At 32.7% G+C, this 13,135-nt stretch overlaps 2 protein-coding genes and 2 non-coding genes across 4 annotated transcripts; all 4 read left to right on the top strand.

The window, feature by feature from the left end:
* Positions 1-395: 395 nt before the first annotated feature.
* LOC145954375 (uncharacterized) lies at positions 396-4,434 on the top strand. The gene has a single exon (XM_083068460.1). The coding sequence runs from the start codon at positions 3,804-3,806 to the stop codon at positions 4,425-4,427; it is 624 nt and encodes a 207-aa protein (XP_082924586.1). The 5' UTR covers positions 396-3,803; the 3' UTR covers positions 4,428-4,434.
* On the top strand, positions 4,431-8,590 carry LOC145954047 (uncharacterized; the record flags this gene model as incomplete). The annotated part of the gene is made up of 1 exon (XM_083067718.1): positions 4,431-8,590. A coding segment is annotated over one exon (669 nt), but the record flags the coding sequence as incomplete, so codon positions are not given.
* On the top strand, positions 6,720-6,880 carry LOC114916320 (U1 spliceosomal RNA). Its single transcript, XR_003804726.1, has one exon. It is a non-coding gene; the product is annotated as a U1 spliceosomal RNA (small nuclear RNA).
* Positions 8,431-8,591, top strand: LOC114916331 (U1 spliceosomal RNA). The gene has a single exon (XR_003804736.1). It is a non-coding gene; the product is annotated as a U1 spliceosomal RNA (small nuclear RNA).
* The last annotated feature ends 4,544 nt before the right edge of the window (positions 8,592-13,135 follow it).

Below are 13,135 nucleotides of genomic sequence, written 5' to 3'. Positions count from 1 at the left end.
CACTTCGTGACCTTTTATTATGCCTCTACGAGATTAATTTTTTCCTTTGCACAACTATTTTTTGTAGTTTTTATGTCAATTAATCCAATAGTATCACTTTTAGGTCTCAAAAATGTTCCTAACACCTTTTAAAAGTTACCCTAAAATTGAAAATTTGACTTTCATACTAGCATTCATTGATTTATAATTCAAAATTTAATATATAATATAAATATTTTTTGTTATATGACTTAAAACTTTTATATAAACTAATTAAATTTAATTTAAAATATTTTTAATTTTTTCATTCTAATTAATTATCTATAATTATTAAAGAAAAATAAAAAAAATAGAATAAATTTTACATATTTAAAAATATAACAAATGATTTATTAAATTATCTTTATTTTTAAAATAAATTATACATATTAAAAATATATTATTATTTATATTAAATTAAACTAATTTTTATAAATAATTATATTTTTAAAATAATTTTTTAAATTATCAATATTTTTAACATAAAATTTAAATGATACGACTTATTGTGATGTCCCCTATATCTCTTGTCATGTCTTTGTGGCCCTCCAAATTTTGTATTAGTCTACATCCCCTTTAAACTTGCTTTATAGATCCGACACTTGTTTACCAATGTTCAGAGGCCAGTAAGCTTAAAGAAGACACTAATCGTAATGTGGATATAGGCTCACAAACCATTTTCAAATTGAGTGCATAAATCCTATCTATTATCATCATTCTAATAATAAGGCTAGTACTTCATCAGGATGTGGAATTTGGAGGTGCACTCCCCCACAATCATGTTTCCTTTCTTAAGACCCAAAACTTCCTTTGCCTTCTGTTTTCTCATGTCTCTTCAAAAATATTACATTAGTTTCATAGAGGATCACAACTTATAGGAGTAACTATTCCTACTAATCACAATGAAACATACATTTCATAAAACAATCAAGTCACACAAATCCCTACTTAGAATATTAAGTAGGTCATACACACAAAAGGAATAATGGACAAGTCTATATTAGGATGAATTCTTCTAATACCACTAAATTGTGACTCCCAAAATCATCATTAAAATATTTAGAATTTTCAAATTTGATTTATTTAAATAAAATAATTTTGGCGAAAAGAAATATTTCTAGCACACTAGCATTTATAGGTAATTTCAAAAGAAAATAATTCACATGAGCACAAAAACAACATTAGGCCCGTAAACTAAATAAATTAAATATGAAAAACCTAAATAATTTATTAATGATTTTGGGCATCGATCACAAGAATTACAAGCCATAATTATAAGAAATGCTCTTAATGAGTTGACTTTTTCTCACAAAGCTCTTCTCAAGTTGACTTAGTTTTTTTTTACTACTTATAGATTGTGAACCTACCTAATTAATGATTTACTTATCACTAATTATGGTGACTAATATCATTCTTATCATTTTCATTATTTTTTCATTACTCATGCGTCATAAGGCTAGCATTTCCTTAATTTTTCCCTTTTCAAAGTTTAAGGCCAAAAACATCTTAATTCAATTAATTGTGATTAATTTAAATTAATAATGGATTATTTTTTTTAAATTAAGAATGTTACAACTCTTTTTCTCTTTCAAAATTTGTACAAAAAAATAGACTAACCTTGGAATAATTGTGAATACTAAGAGCAACTCCAATGGGAGTTGCTTGGCTCATCAAGCAACTCCAACATGAGTTTCTTACCATTGGAGAGGTATGAGGTGGCACCCAAAGTTTCTTGCAGAGGAGAGAGGGTTTCTTACTGAAGCAACGGTTGCTTATTTTCGTGAACTAAAGGAGGCACGGCGGAGGTGCGGTGGAGACGCGGGGTTGGATGGCGGAAGCACGGGGTTGGACGGCAGAGGCACGCCGGCAGACAGCGGAGGCGCGCCGGTGGACGTTCTGCCGTGGGTGGACCTTCTGGCTGGACCTGCGCGCAGCAACGGCGGCGGCGGCGGCGGTAGACGGAGTTGGAAGAAGAAAAGGTGAAGAAAAGGAAATGTAAAAAGAAAAGGTGAAGAGAAGGAAATGGAAGAAGAAAACCCTCGAAGACAAGAAGAAGAAGAAGAGACTGTAAATAAGAAATAAAAAATACAAATTAAAAAATTAATAAAAAAATAAGGAAAGATCTGCTGAAGTTACGTTGAATAGCCAAATTAAAAAATTAAAAAATTAAAAAATTAAAAATTAAAAAATTAAAAATTAAAAAATTAATAAAAAAATAAAGAAAGATCCGTTGAAGTTACCGTTGAATAGCCGTTGGGAATTTTTTTTTTTTAAAAAAAGAAAAAAAATCATTATAAATATGCATCAACCCAATTCAAAAATTTGGACCTCTTTAACTCTCTTCTACTTCTTTTATCTTGCTTGTTTTGCTCTCAAAAATGGATCCTAACCAATACAATCATCAAAATTTTTTAAATTCTTTCCAAAACCAACCACCACCGACGAGTGCAAATTCTCAAATTCCTCCGCAATATGTTATGTATCCACCATCTTATTTTAGTGAAAATTCTCAAAATCCACCACCTTATTGGTCAGCACCACAATATTATATGTTTCCAACACATCCACCTAGTGGTGATAATTCTCAAGGACCACAATTTTTTAGTCAACCACCACCTCTCACCAACCCAAATGCATGTTATAGGCCTTCTCCTCTACACAATATTGACACTCCTAATAGTGAACCTGAATCACCAATTGGTCTCGATGGAATTCAACTAGATGGAAGTGCAGAGAATTCGTCAACAAAAAAAATTCGTGTTCCATTCACAGTTCAAGAAGATATTATTCTCGTGAGGTCATGGGTCAATACATCGAAGGATCCAATCATAGGAGTTGATCAAATGTTACGACAATATTGGTCGAGAATCACAGAAGCATACAACAACGATAAAGACCGTGGCGAGTTCCCAGAGAGAGAATCGACTTAACTAAAAGCACGTTGGAATCGAATTCATCTTGCAGTTCAAAAATTTATTGGTTGCTACAAACAAGAAATTAGTCAAAAGAAAAGCGGGAGTTCAGAGAAAGATGTCATGGCATTCGCACATAAGATTTACACTCAAGATACAGGTAAAAAATTTGATATGGAGCATGCATGGGTCATTTTGAGAGATGAACCTAAATGGCAATCTGATTTCGTGCAACATAATTCAAAAAGAGGGAAGGTAACATCTGCAGGTGGTTACTCTTCAGAGACACCCATTGAACTTGATGAATATGAGATACCAACGCCAACATCCCGTCCGATAGGACAAAAGGCAGCCAAAAGGAAGACCAAAGGAAAAGAAACTTCCAATACTAATGTTGTTGATTTTTCTGGCATAGAAAATGCAATAAAGGAGAAAAATGCCTATGCATCAAGACTAATTGAGTTGAAGGAGGCACAAGAAAGACGTTTGGCATATGAAACCATAATGAAGGATACTTCCAACATGAATGAGACTCAACGTGAAGCTCATGAAAAGTATTGTAACTATCTTAAACAACAATATGGGTTTTAATTTCTTTTAGGGTTTAGGTAAGTATTTGAGTTTTAATTTCTTTTATTATTGTAATTCAAATTGTGATGTTGTAAAACTAGCCGTTGTAAAACTAGCCGTTATAAAACTAGCCGTTGTAAAACTAGCCGTTATAAAACTAGCCGTTGTAAAACTAGCCGTTATAAAACTAACCGTTGTAAAACTATTTATATGTAGACTTTGTCATCTAATCCTACTCATTCTCACATCTTCTCTCACACAAAATCCCCATCTATTCTTCTTCGATTTTTAGATTGATACGTGATGGATCGAAACAACAATTTAGATGATCCAAACATCAATTTAAATGATCTTTTGGATCAATTCATAGATGAGGAACTACACGACAACGCCGACGAAGAATTGATCCAGTTGATGATACAAACCTATCAACAACAACTTCCCAACACCACAAGGTCAAACCAAACAAGGAGGGTAGTTCATCGAAATCGTGAGGAAGGTCATGAACGATTGTTCAATGACTATTTCTCTGAAAATCCAGTATACACAGAAACTCAGTTTCGAAGGCGGTTTCGCATGCGACGACATGTGTTTCTCCGAGTTGTAGATGCCATAAGCAATTATGATGAGTACTTTCGAATGAGGCTCGATGCAACACGTAGAAGGGGCCTATCACCATTGCAAAAGTGCACAGCTGCTCTTCGTATGTTGGCTTATGGGACACCTGCTGACTTTGTGGACGAGTATATTAGAATTGGTGAAACCACTGTAGTGGAATGCTTACAAAGATTCGTGAAAGGAATTTGTGAAATATTTAGGGGTGAGTATCTGAGACGCCCTAATAACGAAGACATTCAACGACTACTACGGATGGGAGAGGCACGTGGGTTTCCTGGAATGCTCAGTTCAATTGACTGTATGCATTGAGAATGGAAGAATTGTCCAGTTGCGTGGAAAGGTCAATTTTGTCGAGGTGATCATGTCAACCCAACAATTTCCTGGCATGCATTTTTTGGAACTGCAGGTTCGAATAATGATATTACTGTGTTAAATGCATCTAATGTTTTTAACGAAGTTCTTTTAGGAACTGCTCCGACAGTGCAATACACCGTGAATAGAACCCAATATAATATGGGTTACTATCTAGCAGATGGCATATATCCAGACTTTGCTACATTTGTCAAGACCATCTCCATGCCACAGGGGGAAAAAAGGAAATTATTTGCCCAACGACAAGAATCAACGAGAAAGGATGTAGAACGTGCATTTGGAGTGCTTCAATCTCGATTCTCAATCATACGAGGTCCAACACGTTTTTGGGATGCCGAAATAATGAAAAATATAATTTATGCATGTATCATATTGCATAACATGATTGTCGAGGACGAGCGAGACACCTATCAAAATTATATTGATTATGATGGTGTAGATGATGACATGTCAAGATCTGAAATATCTATAGGTGCTCATCCCAATTTTAGAACAACATACCTTCAAAGGAGAGCAGATGTTCATGACAAACGAATACACCGCCAACTTCAAGCAGATCTTATTGAACATATTTGGGAACGTTTCGGAAATAATAATGATGAAAATTAATTTCGTATAATGTTTATGTATTTATTATTGCTTTATTTTATTTTTAATATCTACTTATTGTGTATTTTTTCTCATAATTCATTTTCTTTTATTGTAGTGCAATTGTCCTTTTTAATAAAAATTTTAATTGGTTCATAAATGATTTGAAAAAAAATTCTAAAAGTTGAATTTCTTAAAGTTTCTTACCATTGGAGTAAATTTCTGTTTGAGTTGCTTAATGCTGACATGGCACAGTGGGGACCACTTTTTTGTTTCCAATGCATGAAGCAACTCATAGCAACTCAAATGAGTTGCTTCTATTGGAGATGCCCTAAGTAGCATCTCCTTCATTGATCGAACTTCATATTACTTTTACTAACCGAATATGCTTGTCCTTCAGTTGCTTAATCCTTTCATCATTGAACCTTACAAGAACACCATGATAAGTAAGGTTATCCATTACTTGCTTTTGATATAACTCAATTACGTGAGTTGGATCGGGGTGTATTTTCTAAGTTATTGATATAACTAAAGTAGCAAACTAATCTAATATCTCTCATTTTTTAAATTCACAAGTTGCGATTTCACAGTACAAAAATGAATATCTTATGCATATATAAACTGTATTACCTTTGTCAAACTCATTCTAATGGAAAAATCAAAACTCACTTATAAATAGTATAGGATAAAATAATGTACAGAAATGGAAAAATTGTTGTCCACATTGTTCACATTAGAACACAAATGTAGTCACTAAAAAATCACCCTTCATTGTATTATGCAGCTATACATCTATTTTTATACTTAATAATAATATCAACACACTATAAATATTATGTGCAGAAAATAATTATTCCTCTGTGTTGCATTTTCTCTTGTACTAAGCCAATGTGAACAATATGTACTGTCTTATCTGGGCAGTGAAAAGTAGTCACTCAAAACTAATATTTTTCAAACCAAATCACAATGCCTTCTGTCAAATCCAAGCAGGAAATTTACCTTATTATCACTGTTTTGCGAGACTGAAATATCTTTGCACTTTTCAGTGAGGCTTTATCAAGTTACATTTTTCTTCTTAGTTAATGCTTGTTGGGAAACTAAGTAATTAAACTTTGACTAATACATTGTTACAGAGAAGTTAGAGGCTTATCGTTACTGAGTACTATCAATATGATGTAATATTAATATAATAGCTTAATAGGCTTATTGAATTACAAATGCCTTGAAGAAACTTCAAACAGAATATAACAAATGTAAATTTGATTTGACATTGATTCTGATTGTATGCTTCAGTTGATGTCTACTGCAGGAGACCAATGATTCAGCATTTCCATACCATGTGTTAAACTACTAGATAACTGCAGAAACATTTGTTTAAGTTAATCAATGCTACCTAAATATAAACACTGAACTTCTAAAGTTCTAGAACACAGTGATGCTGTGGAAATTATTCTGGCAATAGATGATATAGAATGATAGAATTGATTATGGTAAAGAAATAAAATGTGTGGATGGTAAAGATGTAGATGAGACTATATCTACTGACCTTCACTATGTTCGAATGAATCCCACATCGAAAATATTTGTCAAGAGTAGCCTGGAAAGTGACTCACAAATAACATATGACTGACACTGATTAACATACTTACCTGGATGGGGTCAATGGGTGATCAAGTAGACTCATGGCCTAGGGGAGTGACCTCTATTGCACTTTGGAGGGGTGCTTCTCTAAGGTCTATCCAAGTGGTAGAGCCTACATCATAATTTGTGATAGTAGGGGCCTGCGTTCGCGCGGCCCCTTCCAAAAGTTTTAATTTTTTTTGGCTTCCTAAAATTTATTATATATGTTGCTAATTTGTGTCCTTGACATGAACTATTTATTCATTCAATAATTTCTCAATACAGTTTTAGTTTTTTTTTTAATGTATGTTGGTGCTATTTAGTGTCCTTGACATGAGCCTTTTTATTGACTTAGAATAGTTCTGAAGTAGGTGATGAATCCTCTAAAGGTTTGATGACAGAAAGTATGTGTTGAACCTTCCTGTTTGTGAAAAGGACTCGTTTCATAAACGGGGTAGATATCATGTGTATAAATTGAACATAGAGTATGTTTGGATAAGTTTTTTCATATGCACTTTTAAGAGAGAAATATGAAGAAAAATAAAAATAATCTTAGTTAAAATCAACTTATACATAAATTAAATATAAGATTTTGAAAAAGTTAATAAAAAAGATTTTCAACAAATTAACTTAACTAATTTTAGTTTATTTCATTTTTCATTCTTATTTTATTCCAAGTGTTTTTGAAAAAATTTATCCAAATAAACTTACAAAATGTGTGTTGGAAAAAAGGTTGGGAGAGCTTGACGGATGCAGAGGACTTTTTTTTAATCTCTTGGCCACCATATTAATACGAAGGCTAACATTTGGGTATGAGAGAACTGCAGACACATTTGAAACATAATATTTCATGATCTAAGATTTTCACTTTTTTAGAACATAAATTTTTATGTTCCAAGACTTTCACCTTTTCAAAGCATAATTTTTTATGCTCTAAGATTATCACTTCTTGAGACTATTCATTAAGTTCATTTCACCAAACTTTATCTTAGATCATTTTTAAGGTTTAGGGCTCATAGTTAAAATCTGCATAAATTTATGTAATATCTTGTTTCTGGTATTTTATGCAGTGTTAATTTTGCCCATTTCTGCTCTTATGAGTAAATTTCATTATGTCCTAAAACTCCTGTATCAGACTTTGTCTCCTATATGATATATAGTCTCATGGGATATAACACTAACAGACTGAAATCTGCTTTAATTTATTGTTATCTTCGGAAATGAATTTAAAACATTAGGTTACATATATGCATTTATTATACAAACATTTGCTAGTCATCGCATTTAAGTATTCAACTGTCATTCTTTCTGCTGTTTAACTGCACATGTGTAGAAATAGTCTGAATTTTCTCCAATAAAAATCAAACCTTTTGGACTTGTTTAACTGCATAAAATAATGTAGAAAATTTTGTCAAATTTATAACAGAAATAAAGTTAAAAATTAACTATCATCAAACAATTAAAAATTTTGTTCTTATTCTTTGATGGGGATGACCCTTCAGATTCCAAAATTAATACCACAGAATGCCAGAAGAAAAATAATGGGCAAAAGTCAATTCCTTTGTGTTTTAGATGTAATTGCACTGATTGTTTTTTCCTTAGACAGAGCAAGCAGTAACTTGAGACCTCTTTGCTGGCCTTCAATTTGTGTAGAAGAATCCCACATCGGAAAGATTTGTCAGAGTAGCAAAGAGAATGAGTTACAAATAAGAAATGATTGACACTTAACAATATACTTACCTGGATGGGGTCAATGGATGATCAATAAGGTCCATGGCCTAGGGGAGTGACCTCCATTGCACTTAGGAAGGGTGCTTTTCTAAGGTCTGTCCAAGTGACAGAGCCTACATCATAATTTGTGGTAGTGTGGGCCTGCGTTCGCGCGGCCCCTTCCAGTTCAGTTTTAAAATTCTTTTAATTTCTGTTACAACCTTGTGATTTAACTCTTCCTGTTGGTATTTTCTTTACTGCTTCTACATAAATTTCAAGATAATTTCAAAGAATCTATTTAGTTCTCCATCTTCATATGTGAATAAGAAGTTTGATTTTGACAGCAATTAGCTAGTTTAATTGTAAGAAAATGATGCTAAATGGGACCACAGATTCATGTGGTTGCTGCATAAGGAGAGGATGGGAGAGTTTGGCCGATGCAGAGGACTTTTAGATCATTCTTGAGGTCTTTAGACTAATTATATCATTCCTTTTATTTTTATATTTTCTTCAATTTTGAATAATATATATCTATTTTATATGCTTTGTGTAACACCCCAATTTTCAAAAAGGTTATTATTATTATTATTATTATTAGATGGTATTTGGTCATAATTATTTTAATAATTATAGAGGAATATTATTTTGTACGTTTTAAATAATTATTATTTTGGACAATTATTTTGTACGTATTAAATAAGTATTTTTATTAGCATTTTTAAATAAATATTTATATGTTTTAAGAGAAGGTTGATTTTATATGATATTTTGTTATTGAAATTATATTATTATATTTAGGGTCAGAAATATATTATTATTATAGAGAAAAAATATTTTATAATATACATGTATTTATTTTATTTAATTATTTTGAGGAAAATTAGAAGTGGGTTAGAAGAGAAGGAAAATGGGTTGGGTTGACCCAGTCCAATGGATTAATTTTAAGAAAGGAGTCAGGTGGTGTTAACCCTATCTGCCTCATTTGCGTTCCGAAGGGTTAGGGAAAAAAAGAGGAGAAACAAAGAGCTCTAAGGAAGAGTACTCAGGAACGATCTTAGATCACACCAAGACCATTTATCTTCTGCTCATCCAGGTACGGGGGAGATGAGTTTCTTCACATGTGAATATAGGGATGTTCGGGTAGTGAGGGCAATCCCTAAGTCCCTCTAGGAACTCTATTTAAAATTCTGAACGATTATTTGTGCAATCGATGTTCTAAATTCTTAATTCATTTGGAAGAACTTATTTCTTGAATTGTCTTTGAATTCCATTGGGGCTTTCTTGTTAATTCTTTATCCTTAAATTTGATGACTTGAATTTTATGTGTTAAGAAGAGTTTAGATTTTTTTTTGTAAAACCAATAGAAACCAATTTTTGAGGCTTGAGATGTGTATGGATTGATTTGGAACGTATGAAGAATATAAATGGAGTTAAACTGAACCAACGGGGTGTAGAAGTAGTGAAAATTGGTAAAAACCTTGTTGAAACTCGTAAAACGCAGGTTTAATTTCACAGAGGGGAGTCTGGGCAGAGATTTGGGCGCTCAGCGCCAGTTTTGGGCGTCGGGCGTCGGGACCTCGACATACGTTTGTAATTTTGCGATATCTTTCTGTGTAGTTATCCAAATCGAGTGCCGTTTGTTTTTTTAGAAACTAGACATCTGGGGCTACCATTTAGACACAAGAATCGTGTAAAAATATTAATATTTGATCAAGTTATGTGAGTTGCAATTTGAGCCTTCCAATCTGTGTGCGAACCACAACATCAATTTTTGTGAGCCCTGAATGGTAACCTAAACGACTTTATTATGATTTGTGTTCTTCATGAAAGTTGTAGATATTGATGTTAGGATTCTAATGGAGTTGGGATCACTTAGAAAGGATATGTATATCTCAAGTTATGGTTAAATTATTAACTGAATGTCATAGATATTGTGATGTGTGTGAAGAATTATGTGAAATTTGTGGTCTATGATGTTGATAACTTAATGATAGGTACCTAGCATGTGAGGATGATATTGCATGGATTGTTATTGACATGTGATGATGTTATATAATGGAGATGCATTAATTATGAGTTACGTGGGATGCATGAGTTGCATGAGACTTATGAGTTGCATGTGGTGCTTGAGAAGCCAGACGTGGCTATATTGCATTGGACCCTGGGCCCAGAGAGGGGTTGAGACAGGGGGGACCATGACGGGAGGCATTCCATGCGTGGGCCATTGGGTGTTTAACTGCGCAGCTCACTGGCCACAGAGGGTTTAACGGTGGGTGGATTGCCTTTGCACGGGCCGCTGGGTGTTTAACCGTGCAACATACCGGCCCTGGGAGGGTGTGAGAACGGTATGCCCGCATTGGCAACAACTAAGGGAATTGAAGAGGTACGCCCATTGTGCGGAGTGCCAAGTTGATACTCTTAGGAGAGGAGATGTGTATGAGCATATAGTGAGCATGTGTATGAAAGCTTGTATGATTGAAAAAAAAATGATGTTTGGTAATTATATGAGATGTATTTGTTGTTTATAGTTAATGATGATATTTTGGTGCACGGTGTGGGGTGGGAATTGGGTAGCTCTATGTTCATATATGATGTTATCTATCTCTCACCGTCCTGTTTTTATGTGGTTTTCTTTTAGGTGAAGATGAAGGCACTCATAGTGTTGAGTTCTAAAGGGAAAAGGTTCTGCTCTGATAGGATGTGACATTGGGGCATGAATTTAGGATGCTTTAGTTATGAATTGTTATTTGTCGTTTGAGGATACTTATTTTTAGGAGTTTTATATTCACCTTATATTTGTAAATTTTGGATCTCTTTCATTCTTCTTTAGAGACCTTGATAATTTTCTTCTAAGAGTAAAACTTTATTATTATTATTATTATTATTTCTATTTATTTCAAGACTTGTGAACCTATGAGTTTTTATTAAAATATGTAGACCCTTCTTGATGTTATATTTATTGAATTATTCTTATTGTTGTTACTTATCTATTATGGGGTAGAAGGGTGTCACACTTTGCTGCTTATCTTTAAATAGATTTTAAGTAGCATTGCAATTACTTAGTAAACTAGTATTTAATGCTAAACCAAGAAGTTTGATTTTAATGTTTTTTCACAGGTTAAAGTTGGAACAGCAATAGGAATGTTTTGTTGTACAGGTGTTAGGTTGGAAGAACTACTAGGAATAGACCAATCATCTATGGTTGTAAAAGTTGTTGCAGTTCAGCTTAGTGACCTCGTTAGCCATTCCTTAATAGTAGCCCATATTTTTTTTTTTTGGGTAGTTGCAGTCTTGCATATCTTTTTTGTTGACAGTTTGAAACATAATGTCTAAATCACATGCAGAAAAAAATATTGAATAGAATTTATGTCATGACTTCTTGATTTTTCTTGTGATATGTATGTCACAGGAACAGTAGATGATTTATATTTTATGATGTTTGTGTATGAAGGTGTTGTTCACGTAACAGATCATTGAGACATGCATCCAATAATGGTACAACATGAGATTGGACTGAATATGTTAGATCGCTAGTTCATAATAAATGTCTCATCATGTAGTTTCTTGAACTGGAATTTGTCTCTTCACAAAATTATCATGGTCTTTGTCAAGAGAAGAGTGCTGCATCAACATGACCACAAATATTTTCCTTTGACATCATACTTTTTCACAGACATGCATCCAGGGAATCAAGCCAAAAGTTGTGTTCTCTTCTTAAATAATTCTCATATAAGTACAAAATAATTTCAAACAAATCACATATAATTTGTTGTGATTTTCTGTCCACCTAAACTTCCATATTTACATTTATTATGCATATTATCCTAATTAAGAGAATAATAACTACAAATAAATGTATACATAATTTGCTTTTGTCATTAATTTCATTGACACCGTCCATAACCAGACCTGGGAATGCATATTGTCATTGCAACAAAAATAATTGGTTCCTCCAATTACATTTCACACAGAATTTTTTTGGTTATATTTTACAGGTAATGTTTAAATTTCGTTCTCTTAGTGATTGCAGTTTGTGGCTACTATTTTCTGCAAAATGGAGCAGCTTTAACTTTAACCCTCATTTTGGTGAAAAGATTTTTATGCTGTTATTCCAAACTTGAAGTTTAACTCTAGAAGTATATTTATCAATACTCCTCTGTTTTTCTCAAGGTTCTGCTTAGTGAGATCAACATAAAGTCAAAGGTATTATGTTCTATCTAGTATCAAAAGGTGTTAACATATTTGCTATATTAATTAGAGCTGTCAAAGTAAGTTCCAGCCCGTGGGTCAACCTGGCCCACCTTGAAAACGGGTCGGGCCGGGCCAAAAAAAAAAAATTTATGATGGGTCAAAAAATGTGACCCGGTCCACCTGACCCACTTACCAACTCATCCCCTAAACTCACTAACAACCCACTAATAACTCACTTAACTATTTATTATTATATATGCATTATTTTAATAAGATATCATTTTTTTATAGATAAAGATAAAATTAATGTTAAACAATATGAAATTACTATAAATTTATCTATCCAAACCTCTAATAAAATTTAATATTGATGAATAATCACTCATGAAAGATTTTTTATTTTTTTGTTTTAATTTTTTAAAGTTGCACACTTACTAATTTAATTTTAATGTTGTATCCATGATACTTAGTTTAATAATTTTTACTTTAGATTAAATATTATTTTATATTGAAATTTATTTTAAATTATAATTTTT

The sequence above is a fragment of the Cajanus cajan genome, chromosome 2 (assembly GCF_000230855.2).
Source record: "Cajanus cajan strain Asha chromosome 2, NIPB_CcT2T_4, whole genome shotgun sequence".
Taxonomy (NCBI): Eukaryota; Viridiplantae; Streptophyta; class Magnoliopsida; order Fabales; family Fabaceae; genus Cajanus; species Cajanus cajan.
Note: the sequence above shows the minus strand (reverse complement) of the source record. Positions and strands in the feature narration are given on the sequence as shown.

Bases quoted from the DNA above. Each gene is read 5' to 3' on its own strand.
- LOC145954375 (XM_083068460.1), top strand. From the start codon at position 3,804: ATGGATCGAAACAACAATTTAGATGATCCAAACATCAATTTAAATGAT.